Genomic DNA, 24,519 nt, shown 5'->3' with positions numbered 1-24,519 from the left:
AGAGGCCAAAATTAATCTCAGAGAATGTTATTTACATTTATTGAGGAGATGCAGGCGTTACTAGCCCAGCTAGCATCTATTACCTAACCCTAACTGGTCTTGAGAAGATGATGCTGTTCTGCCTCTTGAACCATTGCAATCCCTTTAATGTAGGTGCATCCACAGTACTCATCTTAACTGAGGAAAACAATTTTAATTATTATTTCAAGCTTTTTTAGATTACCGAAGAGTGAGAGATTTTAAGCTTACTTTTTTTTGCAATCATCTGATTTCTCAGAAGGTTAATCTTTTTTGTAGAACTTATGACTGTCCAGTTATCGTTTGTTGATATATTTTGAATGGCTTTTTAAATTATTTTTATGTGGAATGCCATAACAGTAGAACTACAATGCTGCTTTGTTATCCTTCACTCGGGTGATATTCTGAAAATCAAGTCCTACTACCCCTGGAGCAATCACAAAAGTTAAAAAAATGGAATAAACTTAAAAAAACCCAAAATGTATGTCTTTTAGACCTAGGTTTACAGAAAGCACATACCAGGTTTCTCTACTTAACAATCAGTACTATCTATTGTAAATAAATAGATTATAGTTACAGGTAAACAATTATGAAACATCAACATATAACTCTACCAGCTAAAACTCTAACCCCTTATAAAATTTCCCTTATACATGCATTCAGACAGATCCAAAAAAAAAGGTGTCATTGGTGAAGGGAAAATCTCGGAAGATAATTCAATGTTCTTCTTCTTAGGGTTCATTGAAAGGATCATTTTGCTTTGTCAGGTATGTTGCTTCTCAATTTAACTTTCCAGATTCTTATACTTGCTTTCAGGAGGTACAGGGCTATTAATTAACATTTTTTATGTCTCTGACTTAAGAGCCACAGCTTACAACAACTAATGAATTGGCTTTTTTCAGACTTGAGGTATGCTTGACTGCAGAGAGAAGAAAAACTACTTCCTTTCTGGTGGTCCAATTACTCCTGATTTAAGTATTCAAACCCACAAGCTGTTCAGCTGTCTGGGAGCCAATCACATAATTGTTGGAAGGCAGAAGAAATTTGTCATCAACTTGGCTTCAGCTTGTCTGTATTGACTTCCTCTTTTGCTTGAAGAAACAACAGTGTTTTTTGCAGGTACAATGTTTCAGGTGTCTTAAAAAGTACATCAACTCTTTCTACATCTTCCAATTCTTCCCTGTTTTAAAATAGTCCTTTTCCCATTTCAATCCACAATCAAAAATATAGAAAAAATAAATTGATACTCTTTTTACAATTTTGACCCAACAACAATGAAGGAATGGTGATTGACTTCCAAGTCAGGATGATGACTGGCCAAGAGAGAAATTTGCAGATGTCGCATTCTCATATATCTGTCACTGTTATCCTTCTAGATGGTAGTGCTTGTGCGTTTGGAAGTTGTAGTTTAAGGAGATTTGGTAAAATAACATTTTGCTGGTCCTAAACTTCCTTGTAATCTTCAGCACTAGTATTATCATTGTATTGTTAATTCACTGAAAATATTGGAGAAGTTCGGAAATTACCATTTTGTAGCATTTGATGAATTTACACTAATCTGCAGTAAATTGCACAGAAAGCTTTCTATTTTTAGTTTTATGACTTCTTCTGTCCATCAACTTCCTTTGAGTTTATTTACATAGCTGCACTGTTCAACAGCACATATGTTCTTGTGTTTGCAGCATCCAATGAAACTTTTTAACTCCTACCTTTATCATGTTTGCTCATTGATGTCTGCGCTTCATCTATCAAAGCACTTTCCTCTTTTTGAAGATTTAATTTGAGCACCTGACATCCTTCAACCCAAACCCACACTCAGTTATATTTTAGACACTGGCTTGCCCTGAGACATGCAATTTTATGTCGTAATGGCATAATAAAAGTTTCCATCATCAGTGTGTCTGAACCAGGAGAATCAGACATCTGTGTGAGAACACAATAGGACCAAATACTACCCTCAATAAAAAATGTGCAAACCACACTGATTCTAAAAAGAATTGTGCGTCTGATTACTGTCTATCCAAGTATACCATTAGAGATAATTTGCAAATTAAACAGTGTTTTGCAATGCTTCATTGTCTTCAGCAGTTAAAGTACCAGCAGTCCTCAACTATAAAAACTATGCATTCTTTCAGAGTATCACAAGGTATCTTGCCCAGAGCTCTCATGGCAGGCATTATGCAATGACAGATAATTGTTTCAGAAAACAGATGTACTTCTTCGTGTGGATACTTTCTCAAGCAGCAGGCTCACATGGCTGGATTTTATGGCCCTTTCACATGTGTGTTTTCAATGGAGGTTGCACAATGGAGGGAGACATGGCTAGATCAGGGACAGGATTGGCTGTTGCAGGTTCCAGGGTTTAAATGTTTTAGTAGGGTCAGAGGTGGGGGTAAAAGAGGGGGGGGTGTGGCTTTGCTTGTCAAAGATAGTATTACAGCGGTGGAAAGGAAGATGGATGAAGATTTGCCATCTGAGGTAGTTTGGGTTGAGGTTAGGAATAGGAGAGGTGAGGTCACCCTGTTAGGAGTCTTTTACAGGCCTCCTAATAGTCCTAGAATCGTTGAAGAAAGGATTGCGAAGATGATTCAGGAGAAGAGTGACAGTAATAGGGTGATTGTTATGGGAGACTTTAACTTTCCTGATATTGATTGGGAAAGCTATAGCTCAAGTTCGTTAGATGGGTCAGTGTTTGTGCAATGTGTGCAGGAGAGTTTCCTGACACAATATGTAGATAAGCCAACTAGAGGTGAGGCCATACTGGATTTGGTTCTGGGTAACGAACCAGGCCAGGTATTAGAACTAGAGGTAGGTGAGCACTTTGGGGACAGTGACCACAATTCGGTGATTTTTAGTCTCGTGATGGGGAGGGATAAGTGTGTACTACAGGGCAAGAGTTATAGCTGGGGGCAGGGAAATTATGATGCGTTGAGGCATGACTTAGGATGTGTGGATTGGAAAAGTAGATTCCAAGGCAAGAGCGTAATTGATATGTGGAACTTGTTCAAGGAGCAACTATTGAGTGTCCTTGATAAGTACGTACCTATCAGGCAGGGAGGAAAGGGTCGTGTGAAGGAGCCGTGGTTTAATAAGGAGTTGGAATCCCTTGTTAAATGGAAGAGGGCGGCCTTTGTAAAGATGAGGCGTGAAGGTTCAATAGGGGCGATTGAGAGTTATAAGGTAGCCCGGAAGGACCTGAAGAGAGAGCTAAGAGCAGCAAGGAGGGGACATGAAAGGTCCTTAGTTGGTAGGATTAGGGAAAACCCTAAGGCTTTCTATAGGTATGTTAGGAATAAAAGAATGACTAGGGAAGGAATAGGTCCAATCAAGGATAGTAATGGGAAGTTGCGTGTGGAGGCTGAAGAGATTGGGGAGGCGCTGAATGAATACTTTTCGTCAGTATTCACTCAGGAACAGGACATTGTTGTCGATATGAATACTGAGGCACGAATAAGTAGAATGGATGGCTTTGAGATATGTAGAGAAGAGGTGTTGGAAATTCTGGCAAGGGTGAAAATAGATAAGTCCCCTGGGCCTGATTGCATTTATCCTAGGATTCTCTGGGAAGCAAGGGAGGAGATTGCAGAGCCATTGGCCTTGATTTTTGTGTCCTCTTTGTCTACAGGAGTAGTGCCAGAGGACTGGAGGCTAGCAAACGTGGTTCCCTTGTTCAAGAAGGGGAGTAGGGATAATCCTAGTAACTATAGGCCAGTGAGTCTCACTTCTGTTGTGGGCAAAGTCTTAGAGAGAATTATAAGGGATAGGATTTATGCACATCTGGATAAGAATGATGTGATCAAGGATAGTCAGCATGGTTTTGTGAAGGGCAGGTCGTGCCTCACAAACCTTATTGAATTCTTTGAGAAGGTGACGAAGGAGGTAGATGAGGGGAAAGCGGTAGATGTAGTATATATGGATTTTAGTAAGGCGTTTGATAAGGTCCCCCATGGTAGGCTACTGCAGAAAATACAGAGATATGGCATTGAGGGTGAGTTGGAGGTTTGGATTAGGAATTGGCTCTCTGGAAGAAGACAGAGGGTAGTAGTTGATGGCAAAGATTCATCTTGGAGTGCCGTCACTAGTGGTGTTCCGCAAGGATCTGTTTTGGGACCATTGCTGTTTGTCATTTTTATAAATGACCTGGAGGAAGGGTTAGAAGGTTGGGTGAGCAAGTTTGCGGATGATACGAAAGTCGGAGGAGTTGTAGACAGTGAGGAAGGATATGGCAGGTTACAGCGGGATATAGAGAAGCTGCAGAGCTGGGCAGAAAGGTGGCAAATGGAGTTCAATGTAGCTAAGTGTGAAGTGATTCACTTTGGTAAGAGTAATAAAAAGATGGATTACTGGGCTAATGGTAGACTACTTGGTAGTGTGGAAGAGCAGAGGGATCTTGGTGTCCATGTACACAGATCTCTGAAAGTTGCCACCCAGGTAAATAGTGCAGTGAAGAAGGCATATGGCGTACTGGCTTTTATTGGTAGAGGAATTGAGTTCCGGAGTCCTGAGGTCATGCTGCAGTTGTATAAGACTCTGGTGCGGCCGCTTCTGGAATATTGTGTGCAGTTTTGGTCGCCATACTATAGGAAGGATGTGGAGGCACTGGAACGGGTGCAGAGGAAGTTTACCAGGATGTTGCCTGGTATGGTAGGAAGATCCTATGAGGAAAGGCTGAGGCACTTGGGGTTGTTTTCTTTGGAGAAAAGAAGGTTTAGGGGTGATTTGATAGAGGTGTACAAGATGATTAGGGGGTTAGATAGGGTTGACAGTGAGAACCTTTTTCCGCGTATGGAGTCAGCTATTACAAGGGGGCATAGCTTTAAATTAAGGGGGGGTAGATATAGGACTGATGTTAGGGGTAGGTTCTTCACTCAGCGAGTCGTAAGATCATGGAATGCCCTGCCAGTAGCAGTAGTGGACTCTCCCTCTTTATGGGTATTTAAGCGGGCATTGGATAGGTATATGGAGGATAGTGGGTTAGTGTAGGTTAGGTGGGCTTTGATCGGCGCAACATCGAGGGCCGAAGGGCCTGTACTGCGCTGTATTGTTCTATGTTCTATGTTCTATAATATCAGGTGGCCTGCCCCAATCTTCTTCAGTTTTGACCTGTTACCTGTAAGACAAGGACTGGATCAGGCATCAATGAGGCAGCCCACCTTTAAACCTCATTGGTCCCTAATCCAGTCTTTACCTTACAGGACAAGGTCTTCTCGCACTTGTTGTGATTTTTATATTTAGAAGTGGGCGGCACGGTGGCACAGTGGTTAGCACTACTGCCTCGCAGCGCCGGAGACCCGGGTTCAATTCCCGCCTCAGGCGACTGACTGTGTGGAGTTTGCACGTTCTCCCCGTGTCTGCGTGGGTTTCCTCCGGGTGCTCCGGTTTCCTCCCACAGTCCAAAGATGTGCAGGTCAGGTGAATTGGCCATGCTAAATTGCCCGTAGTGTTAGGTAAGGGGTAGATGTAGATGTAGGGGTATGGGTGGGTTACGCTTCGGCGGGGCGGTGTGGACTTGTTGGGCCGAAGGGCCTGTTTCCACATTGTAAGTAATCTAATCTAATCTAATCTAATCTAATCTAATCTAAAAAAGTGCTGCCTTAGCCAAAATGAAAGCGACATCTCATTGTTTCCTCACCACTCCATTTTGTTGGAGAGGGTGAATTTAGGATGTCCTTTGAATAGCTTTGGTGAGGAAGAACTGCTTCTTCAGGTTTCAGTCCTAAAAATGGTGCTGTGATTGTGTTCATAGTTTAAAATTAGTTTACACTGCTCATGAATTAAAATCAATGAACTCTCCTTAAGACTTGAAAATGTATTAAAGGATGGTATACACATCTCCACCTTATAATACATTTCCTATGTATGGACGTCCCTGTGAACACCAAAGGTTAGCCTGCTGATACAGTACCTACTGCTATAACGTGACAGTTGCATTCTTATATGACCTTGTGCTATAGAAAACCACGCAATAAAGATAACAGGGCTTATGGAAAAAAAGAGGGTTGGGGCAGACCACCAAAAATACTACTCAAAATCAAAACAAATACAGTACTTAGCCTATGATAGCCTAAAGGATAGCTTAGTTTAAAAAAAATGTTAAAATCATATCTAATAATGAAATGCTACAATAAATTTAACACTTTGAAAAAATTTGAAGATAACTCGATGGGGTGAGGAGGGTGGTTTTGAGGTTGCTGAGTTATTAAGGCAGGGACTGAGGGGGTCATCATCATCTTCAGGTGCACTTGTGGCTGTGGGATTAGGACAAAAAATAGTTAATTTAGAAGTGGATGGCTGTGGTTCATAGTCTTCTGATTGTTTCTTGGGGGTTAGCTTAAAAAAGACGTTTAGTTTTTGCTGTTTTGCTATTTTTCATAAAGAAGCTGTTCATAGAGTGCCAAATAAGACATTATTCCACAAACTGCTTTCCTGCTGCATTCTGCATTGTAATCATTGTCTTCTAAGAGCTGCAACATCTTCTCAACTTCCCTCTGGAGAGGAGACAAAAGAGGAGTGGAAAACTCTCGTGGTGCTGCATCCTGGACTTCATCTTCCTTGTCTCCAGTTTCCATTTCCCCCTCAGGAACAAGTTGTTGTAGATCAGCTGTAAAGAGGTTTCACAATGGGAGTCAAGCAGCTCTTCAAGATCCTCACTGTCTACTTCTTCAAATCCAACTTGCTTTGCAAGAGCAACATAATGTCCTTTGATTCTTGGAAGCTCCTTTGACGGTTCAAAACCTTTAAAATCATGAATAAAATCTGGGAGAAGCTTCTGCCAAATTGCATGCAAGCAGTGCTTACTGACATCTCCACTAGTATTGGCACCCAACAGCACAGTCATACAATCCTTTGCCACCTTAAAGCCTGGAGTGTGTGCTTTACTCTTAGAAATGTAGGTTCTTGATGGAATTTGCTTCCAGTATAAACCTTCCTCATCCAAACTGAAAATTTGATCTAAGTTGCAGCCTTCTTCCTCAATCAATGTTTTCACCATGGGAGGCAATTTTCCATTATGAAAAGCATAGCAGTTCTTAAAACCAGCAACCCACCCACTACTAGCATTAAAGGCAGGCACATCTGCAGGATCTTCAGCTTTTTTCTTTCAGTCTTCATAATTTGATGTCTTTTTCTTTTATGGTGAGAAAGCTGGTGCCAGATCACTTTTTAGCTTGACCTTCTGACCACACATTTAGAAGGTGCTTCATCTCCTCAAGGAGCTTTGACAGTGATCTCACAGATTTGCTCACACTCAGGCTTGTTCCAGCAATGCAGTTTGCTTTAATTTTTCTGCATTGTCTCTAATAGTGTGTAATGTAGACTCCTATATTCTTGTTACATGAACAATATCACATGTTCTTTCATTACCTTCAAAATGCTTTGTAACATCTCTTCAAGGATTATGGCCTTTCTTTTACGTTCACCGCCCACAATTTTATTACCAGGATGCTTCTTGTAAACATTTTTGTTACTTTGTCCTCCCATATTTTTGGGTAGCACAGCAAAATTTGCAAAACAAAGAACAAAAATTGCGAAGTATCCCTCAGAAAGCACTTACGAGTCAATTGGTCACATGATATCGATGCAGAGAGTCTTGTGTACACATTGTATTCCTCAGCACTTAAAGTGTGGATGGAATCACATAATTGCCAACACATGGGAAACTTCACATTCTACAAACAAAGTTCACCTAATCATCAATCATGTTACAACCAATTCGCATGGACCAAACACACGTAATAGCAGAAAGGACTGTATTTGGAATGAGGTTTTTCTTGGATAATTTAGGACAATCCTAGAATTGACTAGAGCAGAAAACTTGAAAACATTTGAACATCAAAACTACAACTGGATTAACAATATTTAACATGTTATATGTACTAAGTTCTGCAAATGGTTAAATCAAAATCATCGAGTTATTACTATTATTACATTACTGCTTGCCTGATCTGTTGCATTCTTCAAATCATGTTTCAAGAGTTCAGCTTTTTGGAGTTTTATTAAATGATGAATTTTCTTTTCAGTATAGATGCAAGGGCAACTGATAATTGGCAAAATAAGCAAGTTTAGCAGAAGAGGTCCCCTGTCTTACAGTGTTCATTTCTGTGTGAACACTGACACAATATTATTGGTTAGATGAGTTCTGATGCTGAGCATAATCACTAGCTGTGATAGAAGCAACTGATTGTAGTTGGGAGCAGATAGGCAGGTTCGCGACATAGTGTCAGCATGAGCTTTATTCACAGATGATCTTTGTAATTTCAGCGGCTTCTCCCTTTATTTTTACATTAGACTTCAATTTCAGTGGCTATTATAAAAGGCGTAGTGAATTTTATCTTTAGATCAAACACATACTCGTGAGAACATGCTGTTAACATCAACTGCCGCTACAGAAGACCATAGGCAAGAAAATGAAAATTTAATTTGCACGTAGCAATGAATCATATATTACAGGATTTGGAATGAACTGAGCTTTGTATATTTTTACATTTGTGTACACTTGTGGATTACATTTCTGTTGCTTCCAGTATGATTTTTTCTGAAATGAGCACGGGTGCTGACTCTGTTAAGGTTCATCCACCAAATGGAACACGATTTTGTACTTTTCAGGTAAGCACAATAATAGTTACAAAATGTACATCTTAAATGATCATGATCAGGATTATGTAAAACAGCTGGAAATCAGCAAAATGGTAACAGAAGTACTTTTCCAGTGTGCTATATATTTTAATTTAGTATTGTGGTTTTTATTAAAGAATGAATTTTTTTTTCACTAGTCTGAGAGATGGCATTTTTGAAGGACTGAAGGCTGCATGAACAACTTGATATATAACCGTGGTGGAGAAATTTTGAGATAAATACAATGATGTAAATCATTAACATTTTAAAAAGATTTTTTTTGTAGCCATGAACTAAGTCGTGCACCCTCTGAAATTGAATTTGTCTTTGTAGAATAATTCAGTTACATCACATCTGTTGTCCATTTTGTGATTTTTGTCTCATGCTTTATAATTGGATGGTAAGATTGTCAGAGATTTTTTAAACGCTATGAAGTTCAGAGAAAATGTCTCGACAATTTTGTATGGAGCTACATAAGGTTATTATTTAAGTTGTTCTTGTGTGGTTCTTTTAAATAAAACATGCCTTCAGTAACTCTAGCTGTTTATAGGAATTTTTTGTTTTGTGGAGAATTGGGATCATTTTGAAGAAATGTCTAATTTATTCAGCTTCCATTGCTAAGCTGCATAATAACTACAAAGATACTGACATTTCACCAGTGCAACAAAATTAATCTTTGCTGTAAGAGGAGATAATGTTGCAGAAAACAAAATGCAAGGTTGATTGAAAATACTGAATGATTTCTGTGGGCTACGCTGCGTCAAGGAAATCTGGTGTATGATATGCTGCTATTTTATATGATATCCCTTAATATCTTGTACGTTAATTTCAAATCTAAGCAGTTGGGCTGATGTATGTCTGATTGTACTAATGTTGGCATGGTGGCTCACTGAATAAACTGCTGCCTTGCAGTTCTAGGGACCTGGGTTTGATTCCACCCTCAAGACGATTCTATATTTGGGGTTTGTACATTCTCCCATGTCTGTGTGCGTTTCCTCCCACAGACGAAAGATGTGCAGATTAGGTGGATTGGCCATGCTAACTTGCCCATAATGATCTGCAGACTAGATAGATTAGCCATAGGAAATGCAGGGTTACAGAGATAGGGTAGGGATGCAGGTTTGGGTGGGATACTCTTCAGGGGGGCAGTGTGGACTCGATGGGCCGAATGACCTGCTCCCACACTTTAGGGATTCAATGATTCTGTAAAATAAATAAAATTTGATTAAGGAATTTATGCTTAAAGTTTGTTATTAATTTGCAGTAAGATCTATTATGAAGTTGTAAAGAATGCTATGTCTTGCGAATTTAGTAAATAAAGGACATAATGATATTACGATTTTGAAAGTGTAAGTGTTACATCCTGTACTAGCAGCTAATGATGAAAAGTGGTTAACTACAGTGTAACAGAAGTAAATCATCTTGATGTGTTGAATCTGATCTATTTTCATCAGTTTTGTTTGTTGTTTATTCTTAGATATCCCGACTATAACCAAATTTTGACCATTTCCAATTGAAACATATCAGCCTTATCATAGTGAAAGCATAGTTTATGAAGGCAAAGTAATTAATTCTAGTCAAATTGTAAAAAATTGTAAATACACGAAAAAGTACTATTGATATTTATATTTTTATGTCCTACTCAGAAATAATATATTTTTCAATTAAAAATGTACTCCTTTTGTCCTTCTGATCTTTCACATTCAATTCTTAGCAAATGGGCAGATTGCATGTTCCAAAATTTTTTTTTGATAGCTCTGTGTAAAGGATCTCTAGAAGGAAATGAAAGAAATATTATTTAACAAGTATTAGTCCTTTCTTTATTTGAAACTGTTGTTTCTGCTTACTAGTTGCCATTTATCAAACATCAGCAGAGATAAATTTCTAAAGACCCCTGTACAATTCATTGTCACTTGGAGAAGTAAGGCTTTAAAAGGGTTAAACACAAATCATATCAGACTAAACTGTTCAGGGTGTTTGGAAAAATAAAGGATTGATCGTGGTGAAGTTGATGTTACACTTATGGACTTTCAAAGTGCACCTAATAAAGTGGGGGGGTCTGGCCTGGTCCATAACTGATTGGATGGAATCAATTTTGTCATTTCAATTTGGGATTAGGGTTGTTGACAGCGAGTGGTAGTTATTAATGTCTTTTGTTTAATGTGTTGAATTTGGTTGTTTTAAAAATGCTTGGTATAATAATGGTACTATCAATCACCAAGAATTTTCTGGGGGTGGAAGAAGTGACTTTGGGTCTTTACAAAAGGTGAACAAGGCAAAGCTACTGGAATTGACAGACAAGCTGGAGTTGGAGTTGCCTTCATCTGTGACAGAAGGAGAGATAATTACAGCAATAGCTCAGCATTTAAATTTACTGGAAATGCCATTGGAATCTTTGGAGATGGCTAAAATTCAACTGAAAATGAAGCAGCTTGGGTTAGAGACAAAAGAAAAATAAATAGACAAAGAAATGAAATAGTTTGAATTATGGTGAAAAGCATAGTAAAGAGAAAAAGAATGAATCACTTTAGCAGAACAAAAAGGAAAAGAAAGGAAAGGGAGAAAGAGGGGGAATTTGAACTTCGTAAATTGGCACTTTGGTAGGAAGGTTGGCTGAAAGGGATGGAGGTTAAGGTAGTGTTACGACTCGGAGTTAACCCCCCCTCTGCTAATTTAAACCTGCTTATTTAACTCATTCTGTAATCTGTTAAAATTTGAGAGGCCAAGAACTATCCTAAAAGTCACTATTTAAAGTACAGAAAATATAAAAACTTTCTTCTTCAAGTCTAACATAGAATATTAACTAACAACAATTTACAACTGCTTTCTCTAACCTATCTTTTACTTTTTCTTCTATAATACTGGTCCGATAAAACACCCAATTAAGATTTACCAAAAAACTAAATGTCAAAACCAGCTAGCTGCCAAATTTTCTCTTTGTATCTTCCCCATCTTCTTTTTTTCTTCTTAGGACTTTGTTTCACAGGTTGTTGGGAGATAAAGATACCTTTAAGACAACTATTCTGCAGGCAGTCTGCATATATTGGTGGTTTTGCAGTTCTCCCCCAACTGTTCAATTTGTTTAATGTTTATACTGCAAAGCATCAGATCGTTTCATCATTTTAATGTTGTAAGATTACCAAATTCAAACTTGATTGGAGTCTAGTATCTTGGGGCATAACTTAAACTGATTGGCTAAATTTGAATTTGTTTTTGTCTCATAGCAACATACTGCTAGCTGCTGGACCAAATGTTACATTGTAAATTCTCCAGCACTCTGTGTGCTTGCCAAGTCCTTCAACTCTCTTAAAGGTACAGTACTCCTGACACCTTCACAACAGTAGAAGGTAGGCTTCGTGAGGAAGATAATGAGGATGAGGAAATCCATTACAGCCAAACGCCTGGTGGGGATCTGTTTAAATATATTCAAGTATTTCCTAAATTTGATGAGAAGCCTTTTTCATCTCATTTAAGACGGTGGCTAAACAAATGAAGTGGCCAGTGACCATGTGAGTTTTGTTGATCCAAACAAAGCTAGTAGGTAGAGCTAGTGAGGTATTTGCATCACTTATCAGAGCAGGCATCTGGGGAGTTGGAGGAAGTGAAGAAAGCCATCTTAAGTGCATATGAGCTTGTGCCAGAAGCCTGCAGGCAACGTTTTAGGAATCTAAAGAGAAACCCTGGTCAAACCTGCATTGAGTTTGAAAGGATCAAACAAAGCAATTTTGATCGGTGGATAAGGGCAGTAAAGATGGAGCAAACCTATGACCCTCTTGGACAGACGATTATTTGGGAGGAGTTCAAAATTCACTTCTTGAGGTAGTGAGAACTCATGAGGAAGAGCAGAGAGTTAAAACGGCAAGATTAGCAGCTGAAATGGCTGATGGTTATGAGTTGATTCATAAATCAACGTTTGGCTTCCAGCATCAAGTTAAATCCATGAGGGATAGAAATTGGGGAAAAAATGGGATCCTCACATGGTAAGGGCAGTGTAGATAATAAAGATTCCTTTATTATCTACAGGGTAAAAAGGAAACCAATGAAAGGGATAGAAAAGTTAAAAAGATCTGATGTTTTCACTGCAATAAAGTGCGCCACATGAAATCACATGAAGATGGGTGCAGGAAAACAGGATAAGCTAGTGAATTTTATTGAAGAGGCAATGGAAAGCACAGTGGAGGGTAAAAGCTGTACCAGAATGTACAACCTGGTCGGAGGTTGATTAAGGAGGAAGTGCCAGATATTCTTAAACCATTTACTTGTGAAGGTAATTTTATTCACAAAGGCCAGGAGCAGCAGGTAAAGAGTTTATAGCATGAAGAGATACAGAAACATGTCAATCTTTGATGTTGACAGATGAGGAGATATATAATTCAGAAGGAATGTTCCCACAAAAAGGTGCTCATATATGGAATTCATGGGTGAGACAATAAGTGCTTAGTTATGTAAAATGAGGTTAGAATGTCCAGTAAAAAGTGAATAAGTGATGGTAAGAGTACTGAAAACCTCTTAGGTCCAGGAATACAATTTGTCCTTGCTAACAATATAGCTGGGTCACAGGTAGGAGTGTGCCTACTGTGGTTGAAAAACCAGTGGAGAATCAGTCAACTGTGGATTACAGCAAGTATATCCTGGCATTTTTCCTGTCTGTGTGGTATGGTCATAGAGCCATAGAGATGTACAGCATGGAAACAGACCCTTTGGTCTAACCTGCCCATGCCGACCAGATATCCCAACCCAATCTAGTCCCACCTCCAGCACCCGGTCCATATCCCTCCAAACCCTTCCTATTCATATACCCATCCAAATGCCTCTTAAATGTTGCAATTGTACCAGCTTGCACCACTTCCTCTGGCAGCTCATTCCATACACGCACCACCCTCTGTGTGAAAAAGTTGCCCTTTAGGTCTCTTTTATATCTTCCCCCCTCTCACCCTAAACCTATGCCCTCTAGTTCTGCACTCCCCGACCCCAGAGAAAAGACTTTGCCTATTTTATCATATCTATGCCCCTCATAATTTTGTAAACCTCTATAAGGTCACCCCTCAGCCTTCGATGATCCAGAGAAAACAGTCCCAGCCTGTTCAGCCTCTCCCTATAGCTCAAATCCTCCAACCCTGGCAACATCCTTGTAAATCTTTTCTGAACCCTTTCAAGTTTCACAACATCTTTCTGATAGGAAGGAGACCAGAATTGCACGCAATATTCAAACAATAGCCTAACCAATGTCCTGTACAGCTGCAACATGACCTCCCAACTCCTGTACTCAATACTCTGACCAATAAAGGAAACCATACCAAACGCTTTCTTCACTATCCTATCTACCTGCAACTCCACTTTCAAGGAGCTATGAACCTGCATTCCAAGGTCTCGTTGTTCAGCAACACTTGCTTGCCATTAAGTGTATAAGTCCTGCTAAGATTTGCTTTCCCAAAATGCAGCACCTCGCATTTATCTGAATTAAACTCCATCTGCCACTTCTCTGCCCATTGGCCCATCTGGTCCAGATCCTGTTGTAATCTGAGGTAACCCTCTTCGCTGTCCACTACATCTCCAATTTTGGTGTCATCTGCAAACTTACTAACTGTAGCTCTTATGCTCGCATCCAAATCATTTATGTAAATGACAAAAAGTAGAGGACCCAGCACCAATCCTTGTGGCACTCCACTGGTCACAGGCTCCAGTCTGAAAAACAACCCTCCACCGCCACCCTCTGTCTTCTACCTTTGAGCCAGTTCTGTATCCAAATGGCTAGTTCTGCCTGTATTCTGTGAAATCTAACCTTGCAATCAGTCTCCCATGGGGGACCTTGTTGAATGCCTTACTGAAGTCCATATAAATCACATCTACTGCTCTGCCCTCATCCATCCTCAATGTTACTTCTTCAAAAAAGTCAATCAAGTTTCTGAGACATGATCTCCCATGCACAAAGCCATGTTGACTACACCTAATCAGTCCTTGCCTTTCCAAATACATGTACATCCTGTCCCTCAGGATTCCATTCAAAAACTTGCCCACCACCAATGTCGGGCTCACTGGTCTATAGTTCCCTGGCTTGTCCACACCACCCTTCTTAAACAAATGCATCACGTTAGCCAACCTCCAGTCTTCCGGCACCTCACCTGTGATTATCGATGATACAAGTATCTCAGCAAGAAGCCCAGCAATCACTTCTCTAGCTTCCCACAGAGTTCTAGGTTATACCTGATCAGGTCCTGGGAATTTATTCACTTTTATGCATTTCAAGACATCCAGCACTTCCTCCTCTGTAATATGGACATTTTGCAAGGTGTCACCATCTATTCCCCTACATTCTATATCTTCCATATCCTTTTCCACAATAAATACTGATGCAAAATACTTTAGTATTTCCCCCATTTTCTGCGGCTCCACACAAAGGCCACCTTGCTGATCTTTGAGGGGCCCTATTCTTTCCCTAGTTACTTTTTTGTCCTTAATGTATATGTATCAACCCTTTGGATTCTCCATAATTCTATTTTCCAAAGCTATCTCATGTCCCCTTTTTGCCCTCCTGATTTCCCTCTTAAGTGTACTCCTACTGCCTTTATACTCTTCTAAGTATCCTGTCTTTACCTTACATATGCTTCCTTCTTTTTCTAAACCAAACCCTCAATTTCTTTAGTCATCCAGCATTCCCTATATCTACTAGCCTTTCCTTTCACCCTAACAGGAATATACTTTCTCTGGATACTTGTTATCTCATTCCTGAAGGCTTCCCATTTTCCAGCCATCCCTTTAACCTGCGAACATCTGCCACCAATCAGCTTTTGAAAGTTCTTGCCTAATACTGTCAAATTAGCCTTTCTCCAGTTTAGAACTCCAACTTTTAGATCTGGTCTATCCTTTTCCAATGAGGTCACAAAGTCAGCAGTTGAAACAGGTGGAGATAGCGAAGAATATAGAAAAGGAAGTTGAAGTAGAATGATCAGAGACCATGTTTGACCGAATGGTTGAAACAAAACAGAAACAGGTGGCAGAAAAAGTGGATATTTTTAGCTCAGAGAAATTAAAAGAGTTACAACAGAAGTACGAAAAACTGAAGCAATTGTATCAAAAAGCGTACATGAAAGGAGAATCTGAGTATATCGCCGAGTGCTAATATCTTAAAAGAGGACGTCTTAGTGAGGAAATGGAGACCATCATATATTCAGGCAGATGAGAAATGGGTGAAAGTTCATCAAATTGTATTACCAGTGGTTTAAAGAAAGGTGGTGTTGCGGGTAGCGGTTGAATCACCAGGGAGGTAACTTAGCGGTAAGACAAATTAAAGCTGAAATACGAAAACATTTTACTGGCCTGAATTGCACAAGGATGTAGTTGAATTTTGCCAGACGTATCATACATGTCAGTTAGTTAGAAAATCGCAGGCAGTAATAAAATCCACACTTTTAATACCCATTCAATTATTTGAGGAACCATTTACAAGAGTCTTAACTGATTGTATGGAACGCCTACCTGAAACAAAAAGTGGGAATCAGTATTTGTTAACAATAATGGACGTGTTTGCTAGATTTCCAGACACCATTCCATTGTGCAACACCACAGCTAAAAGGATTGGAGAAGAGTTTTTCACGAGATATGGGCTACCCACAGAGATACAATCAGACCAAGGGTCAAATTTTACATCAAAATTATTCAAGGAAGTTATGGAAGTTTAGGAATAAAACAATTCAAATCTACTGTGTGCCATCCAAAATCCCAGGGAGTGCTAGAAAGGTGGCATCAGACATATAGACCATACCTAGGGTTTATAGTCAAGATTATCCAGATGATTGAGATATAGGAATTATGTTTGTACTTCTTCCCATCAGAAATTCAATACGTTTTAATTAGTTTTTGGGCAGGAAGTATGAGGACTGCTAAAATTGATTAAGGGGAAATTGGTGAGTCAGAGTTCTGAGACATATTTGAACTATGAGTCAGATTTTCAGGAATGGTTAAATAGAGTGGGGGAGTTGGCTAGACAGCACTGAAAAATAGCACAGCATATAATGAAGCAGGAAGCAGACAAGAAATCAAAAACTCACAATTTTGCTATTGGAGATAAAGTGTTAGAGTTACTTCCAGTGATAGGTGAACCTTTATAAGTAAGATTTAGTGGATCTTATTAAGTCAGAAGGAGATTAAATGAGGTAAACTATTTGATAGGGGCTCCAGATGGAAATAACTCTCACAGAGTGTGCCATATTAATATGCCCAAAATGTATTTTGATAGGGAAGGAAAGCAAAAGGAGGATGTGTTACTGGTTACAACAGAGTGAAGAACGAAGTTCAGAGGATTCTGAATTGAACACTCCTCAAATTAAATTGGATAATGAGGAAGTTGTCAAAAATTAGAATAAATTATTGAGTTACCTTCCAGAGGAAAATCGAAATGACCTGAAAGAATTATTGCTATCACATGGGGAGATATGTGGAAATTAGTTGGGAAGTACTAATCTAATTATGCATGATGTGGATATCGGAAATGCTATTCCCATTAAAAAAAACATCCTTATAGGCTTAATCCTCTAAAGTCGGTTCAAAAAGAGATTGAACACAGGCTCCAAGTCGACATATTTAAAGTAAGTTGCAGTGACTGGAGCTCACCTAGATGGTACCCAATCATTATGTGTGGACTGTTGCAAAGTCAGTGCAGTTACAAAGTCTGATTCATATCCAATTCCATGTTTGGAAGACTCTGCTGAAAAGGTGGAACAAGCAACATATATTTCTAAGTTGATTTACTCCAAGGATACTGGCAGTTTCCTTTGTCCGAAGGAGCGAAGAGAATTTCAGCTTTTGTAGTATTTAATGGACTGTATCGATTTAAAGTCATGCCATTTGGTAAAGCCAACCATATTTCAAAGGTTAACCATTAAAGTCATTTCTGGATTACCAGTTGTGTGGTTTGCCTCAATGACCTGGTGATTTTTTCGTCACACATCGAAGGACCATTTGCAGCATTTATTAGAATTATTCAATTGACTTTGGGAGGTAAGCCTGGTGATATACTTGGCTAAGAGTGAATTCGCCATGCTCAAGTCACATTCCTGGGTCATTTTATCCAACGTGGACAGATGGTCCCATGGAATGTGAAAACAAAGGTTACTGGGGAGTTTCCCACACCATCGATGAAAAGAGTAGTATTACAATTCTTGGGATTGAGTGGGTTTTATCAGAAATTCATTCCAAATTTTAGCAGTGTGGCTGCTCCATTCACTGAATTATTAAAGAATTGCAAGAAATTTCAGTGGATGGCAGACAATCAGAAGGCATTTGACAGCCTGAAAGCTGTATTAACCACTGCCCCAGTATGGGCCACACATAATTACGCAAAGCTATTCAAGGTGGCTATCGATGTGAGTGATGTGAATGTCAATTCTGTACTCTTACAAGAAAATGATCAGAAGTTGGCAAGGCCTATTGGATACCAACTGCCCTGTGGCTAACCACTTCAATTCCCCCTCCCACTTCCCAAAAGACATGCAAGTCCTGAGCCTCCTTCACCATGAAATTAAATCCACCCACCAACTGGAAGTAGAATGTCTCATCTTCCACCTTGGCACCCTCCAACCACATGGCATCAACATTGACTTCTCCAGTTTCCAAATCTCCCATCCCCCCACCTCATCCCAGATCAAACTCTCCAACTCGATACTACCTTCTTGACCTGTCCTATCTGTCCATCTTACCTTCCCACTTATCTGTTCCATCCACCCCACCGACTTATCACAATTACCTCCCACCGGCATCCACCTATCGTCTTCCCACCTACCTCCGCCCGCCCCAGCAACATCCCACCTCCTATTTACCTCTCAGCCCCCTTCCCCCTCCACATTCCTGATGAAGGGCTTATGCTCGAAACGTCAAATCTTGTGCTCCTCGGATGCTGCCTGACCTGCTGTGCTTTTCTAGTGCCACACTTTTTGACTTGGATATTTCTCCAGGAAATTGAATATTCATCAGCAGAATTATTCAACAATTGAGAAGGAGAATTTGAGCTTGGTGTTGGTGTTACAACATTTCAACCTTTATGTTGCCAGTAATTTGTTTGAGACAATCATATATACTGCTCATAACTCATGAAAGTCTTTGGAGAAATTTGAGGACAAAAATTCGAGTTTGTTTAGTTGGAGCTTATTATGGCAGGCATTCAATTTGAAAATTATACATGTGGTAGGACGAGAAAATGTAATTGCTGACACTTTGTCGGGATTTTGACAAAAAATGGAGGTGTTAAGTGACAGGAGTAAACAGACTGAAATAGAATGTAGTAGTGCATGATTGCATGGTTATAGTCAATGTAATGTAGATGTATTGTAGTGTACGAACAGAGTAAGACTTGGGTTTAAAATCAAGCCATCTATGTACACTGATGGTTCAGTTTTTATAAGGGGGAAGGTGTGACAATGCTGTAACTTTAACAAGATTATTTAGTCCTTGGGTTGTTTTAAAGAAAGGTTGTAACGGCAGCGTTGCTGAAATGTCTGGAAATGCCTACTTTAACAATTGCGAGGGAGTGGTCAATTCTTCCAGTTCAGCTTTTTTTTCTTAGTTTGATTTAGTTGTAACAGTGAGAAGCTGCTGCAGTCCAAAGAAAGATTCCAAGCTTCAGCAGATGATTCTTGATTGACTTTTCTCACTGAAATCCCTCCTGCCTGTAAGAACCGGCCTTTGAATTTACCTTTTGTCAAAGCATGTGTTCATGGATGTTATGGGAATTGAAACAGCTCCTTAATTAAGTTGCTGTATTGAGATGGTTCAGTTTTCAAATAGTTAGGTTACTCTAAATTCTGTTTCCTTTTGTTCGTGTTTCAACGGCAGTGTTTAAATAAATGCCGTTTTGCTTAAAGCCAAGTGGTTTGACCAGCTGCATCACACCGGGAATGTCCACTTCCCATCTGCCTTTAAAATAAGAAAACATTCGATTCCAGGCTACTTTCTTGAAATATTTTGAGGGTCTGGTCTAGTCCATAACATAACACATTTATCAAACATATCAGATAATGAAAAGTCATCCACTAAATGGATCGTAGTTGAGTGAAGATTAAGAGGTAGACAATAGAGTTGAAAAGTTCCTTTTCTAATGGTAGTATGATAAATATCTAACGGGATCACTCAGGGTTGGTAGAGGGCCCATTATTTTTGTTAAATATAAATGATATGAATTTTGGTATAAGGGGTACAAAAGTCAGAGATGATATTAAATTTGATGGAATAGCAGAATGAACAAGATTATAGTAGACTACAATAGGATTTACATAGGTAAAATGACAGATACATTCAATTTATTATAGATGTATGTGAAATAATGCATTTTGGGGGAAGCAATGGAGAGATACCATTATAAGGTGTGTTCAAATGCAGACACCTGGTGTACACATTTACATAGATTGATATAGCAAGTATAAAGGAATTATTTCCTCTGGTAAGTAACGTTATGAAGTTGTAAGTGCACTGTACCTTTAAGAGAGATGAAAAGCTAGCAAGCACTTAGAAAAGCACAGAGAGTCTGGAACAAGGTAATGTAACATTTAGACAAAACAGCTATAGTACTTGGGGTGCCATGAGACAAAAACAAATTCAAATTCTGCCAATCAGTACAAATTATGCACCAAGATACCAAACTCCAATCAAGTTTGAATTTAGTATTTTGATAATATTAAATCCAATGAAACAATCCAATGTTTTCGGGTATCAAAACTGAATATTTTTGAACAGTTGTAGGAGTACTGTCAAAAGACAAACAAGGTTCCCTTATTCAAGAAGGGGAGTAGTGATAACCCTAGTAATTATAGGCCGGTGAGCCTCACTTCTGTTGTGGGCAAAGTCTTAGAGAGAATTGTAAAGGATAGGATTTATGAACATCTGGATCGGAATAATGTCATCAAGGATAGTCAGCATGGTTTTGTGAAGGGCAGGTTGTGCCTCACAAATCTTATTGAATTCTTTGAGAAGGTGACTAAGGAGGTGGACGAGAGTAAGTGGTAGATGTGGTGTATATGGATTTTAGTAAGGCGTTTGATAAGGTTCCCCATGGTAGGCTACTGCAAAAAATACGGAGGTATGGCATTGAGGGTGAGTTGGAGATTTGGATTAGGAATTGGCTGGCTGGAAGAAGACAGAGGGTAGTAGTTGATGGTAAAGGTTCATCTTGGAGTGCAGTTACTAGCAGTGTTCTGCAAGGATCTGTTTTGGGACCATTGCTGTTTGTCATTTTTATAAATGACCTGGAGGAGGGGCTAGAAGGTTGGGTGAGCAAGTTTGTGGATGATACGAAAGCCAGGGGAATTGTTGACAGTGAGGAAGGATGTGGCAGGTTACAGCAGGATATAGATAAGCTGCAGAGCTGGCAGAAAGGTGGCAAATGGAGTTCAATGTGGGTAAGTGTGAGGTGATTCACTTTGGTATGAGTAACAAAAAGATGGGGTACTGTGCTAATGGTCGGATACTTGGTAGTGTGGATGAGCAGAGGGATCTTGGTGTCCATGTACACAGATCTCTGAAAGTTGCCACTCAGGTAAATAGTGCGGTGAAGAAGGCATATGGCGTACTGGCTTTTATTGGTAGAGGAATTGAGTTCCGGAGTCCTGAGGTTATGTTGCAGTTGTATAAGACTCTGGTGCGGCTGCATCTGGAGTATTGTGTGCAATTTTGGTCGCCATACTACAGGAAGGATTTGGAGGCACTGGAACGGGTGCAGAGGAGGTTTACCAGGATGTTGCCCGGTATGATAGGAAGATCGTATGAGGAAAGGCTGAGGCACTTGGGGCTGTTTTCATTGGAGAAAAGAAGGTTTAGGGGTGACTTGATAGTGGTGTACAAGATGATTAGGGGTTTAGATAGGGTTGACCATGAGAACCTTTTTCTACATATGGAGTCAGCTATTACGAGGGGGCATTGCTTTAGATTAAGGGGTAGATTCTTTACTCAGCGAGTCGTGAGTTCATGGAATGCCCTGCCAGTAGCAGTGGTGGACTCTCCCTCTTTATGGGCATTTAAACGGGCATTGGATAGGCATATGGAGGATAGTGGGCTAGTGTAGGTTAGGTGGGCTTGGATCGGCGCAACATCGACGGCCAAAGGGCCTGTACTGCGCTGTATTTTTCTATGTTCTATGTTCTATGTTCTAGATGTAGGCTGCCAGTTTAAGAGCTCTCATAAAGGTACCTGTCTTTGGAAATGTTTGTACAGAAGAACATAAAAACCGACCTGGAGAGAGAATTTACAGAGAAAATATACAGAGGAAACTACAGAACAAAGCTGACTGGTTTTGAAACATGATTAATGTTTTTGTTGGATTTTTTATTCATCAGACCTGTATTGTACACAGGGGGGTAAAAGATAGGTGTAAGAGAATGGAGTTGTAAATCATTGTTAGCTAATATTCTCTGTTAGACTTTAAGAAATGAAGTTGTTAATTTTTACTTTAAATATTTACCTCTGGAATAGTTCTTTACCTCACGAGTTTTAACAGATTATAGCATGGGGTGAATCTTTTCAGTGTTGTTGGTTTAAATTAGCAGAGGGGTTTACCCCATGTCCCAACAGTGATAATTGGCAAATTAAATCATGGGCAATTAACAGGGTTTCTTTTTTACAGAGATGGTGGTTAAAATCTGTGATGTGTTGTCTGAAAGGGCGGTTAGAACTGATTCCACAGGAATTTTCAAAACAGCACTTCATACTAATTTGCATAAAAATGGGGGAAAACACAGAGGTTTGAGACAAAAGTGTACAGATTTTTGTAAGGACTCACACATACATGAGGAGCTGAATGGCCTCCTCTTCTTTAAGAGTCTGTGATTCTGTGACTCCCTGCATTAGAATCGTAGAGATGTGTTGCACGGAAACAGACCCTTTGGACTAACTCGTCCATGTCGACCAAATATCCTAACCTAGTCTAGCCCCATTTGCCAGCACGTAGTCCATATCATTCTAAACCCTTCCTATTCATATACCCATCCAGATGCCTTGTAAATGTTGTAATTGTACCAGCCTCCACCACTTCCTGTGGCAGCTCATTCCATTCATGGACCACTCTTTGCATGAAAAATTGCCCCTCGGGTCCCTTTTAAACTTTTCTCCTTTCACCCTAAACCCATGCCCTCTAGTTCTGGGCTCCCCCACCCCAGGGAAAGCACCTTGTCTATTTACCCTATTGACGCCCCTTAAGATTTTATAAACCTCTGTAAGATCACCTCTCAGCTTCTGATGCTGCACAGAAAACAATCCCAGCCTATCCAGCCTCTCCCTGTACCTCAAATCCTCCAACACTGGCAACATCTTTGTAAATATTTTCTGAACCCTTTCATGATTCACAACATCCTTCCGATGGGAGGGACACTCGAATTGCAGACTTTATTCCAAAACTGGCCTAACCAATGTCCTGTACAGCCACAACATGACCTCCCAACTCTTATACTCAATGCTCTGACCAATAAAGGAAAGCACACCTTTTTCAATATCCTAACTACCTGTGATTCCACTTTCACAAAACTGTGAACATACACTCCAAGACTCACCATTAAGTGTATAAGTCCTGCTCTGATTTGCCTTTCTAAAATGCAGCACCACACATTAATCTAAATTAAACGCCATCTGCCACTCCTCAGCCCATTGGCCCATCTGATCAGGATCCCGTTGTACTCTGAGGTAACCATCTTCACTGTTCACACAACTCCAATTTTGTGTCATCTGCAAACTTACGAACTATACCTCCTATGTTCACATCCAAATAATTTATTGAATTGATGAAAAGCAGTGGACCCAGCACCAATCCTTGTTGAAAACCACTGGTCACAGGCCTCCAGTCTGAAAAGCAACCCTCCTCCACCACCCTCTGTATTCTACATTAAAGACAGTTTGTATCCAAATGGCTAGTTCTCCCTGTATTCCATGAGATCTAACCTTGCTAACCATTCTCCCATGGAGAACCTTGTTGAAGGTTGTGTGACTGTCAATCATGATAAACAGAATGGCATTAGGTTATATACTGTACAACCCAGCGAGGTGCTAATTTTGGGAAAGCAAATTTTAGCAGGATTTATACACTTAATTAGATTAGATTAGATTAGATTACTTACAGTGTGGAAACAGGCCTTTCGGCCCAACAAGTCCACACCGACCCGCCGAAGTGTATACCACCCAAACCCATACTCCTACATTTACCCCTTCACCTAACACTACAGGCAATTTAGCATGGCCAGTTCACCTAACCTGCACATTTTTGGATTGTGGGAGAAACCCGGAGCACCCGGAGGAAACCCACGCAGACACTGGGAGAATGTGCAAACTCCACACAGAGAGTCGCCTGAGGCGGGAATTGAACCCGGGTCTCTGGCGCTGTGAGGCAGCAGTGCTAACCACTGTGCCACCGTGCCGCCCACTATGGTAAGGTCCTCAGGGGTGTTGTTGAATAAAGAGACCCTGGAGTGCAAGTTCATAGCTCCTTGAAAGTGGAGTCGTGGGTAGACAGGATAGTGAAGAAAGTGTTTGGTATGCTTCCCTTTATTGGTTAATATATGAGTATTGGAGTTGGGAGGTCATGTTGCGGCTGTACAGGACATTGGTTAGACCACTCTTGGAATATTGCATACAATTCTGGCCTGCTTCCTATCGGAAAGATGTTGTGAAACTTGAAACGGTTCAGAAAAGATTTACAAGGATGTTGGCAGGGTTGGAGGATTTGAACTATAGGGGGAGATTGAATAGGTCGGGGCTGTATTCTTTGAAGCATCAGAGGCTGAGGAGTGACTTTATAGAGGTTTATAAAATCATAAAGGGCAAGGATAGGATAAATAGACAAAGTCTTTTCCCTGGGGTGGGGAAAGTCCAGAACTAGAGGGCATAGGTTTAGTGTGAGAGGGGCAAAGATATAAAAGA

At 40.0% G+C, this 24,519-nt stretch overlaps 1 protein-coding gene across 11 annotated transcripts in view; it reads left to right on the top strand.

The window, feature by feature from the left end:
* Positions 1-24,519, top strand: part of ppfia2 (PTPRF interacting protein alpha 2) — a 549,829-nt gene that overhangs the window by 88,087 nt on the left and 437,223 nt on the right. Inside the window, exon 1 of one of the 11 annotated variants that reach the window (XM_072551618.1) lies at positions 8,223-8,622. The exons of the other annotated variants lie outside the window; for them this stretch is intronic. Coding sequence (XP_072407719.1) covers positions 8,542-8,622 — 81 coding nt within the window. The 5' untranslated portion in view covers positions 8,223-8,541. Of the gene's footprint in view, positions 1-8,222; positions 8,623-24,519 lie in introns of those variants that run through there. 11 annotated transcript variants of the gene reach the window in all.

This window comes from Chiloscyllium punctatum, chromosome 32, assembly GCF_047496795.1.
Source record: "Chiloscyllium punctatum isolate Juve2018m chromosome 32, sChiPun1.3, whole genome shotgun sequence".
NCBI classification, from domain to species: Eukaryota; Metazoa; Chordata; class Chondrichthyes; order Orectolobiformes; family Hemiscylliidae; genus Chiloscyllium; species Chiloscyllium punctatum.
This window is presented reverse-complemented; position numbering and strand designations above follow the sequence as displayed.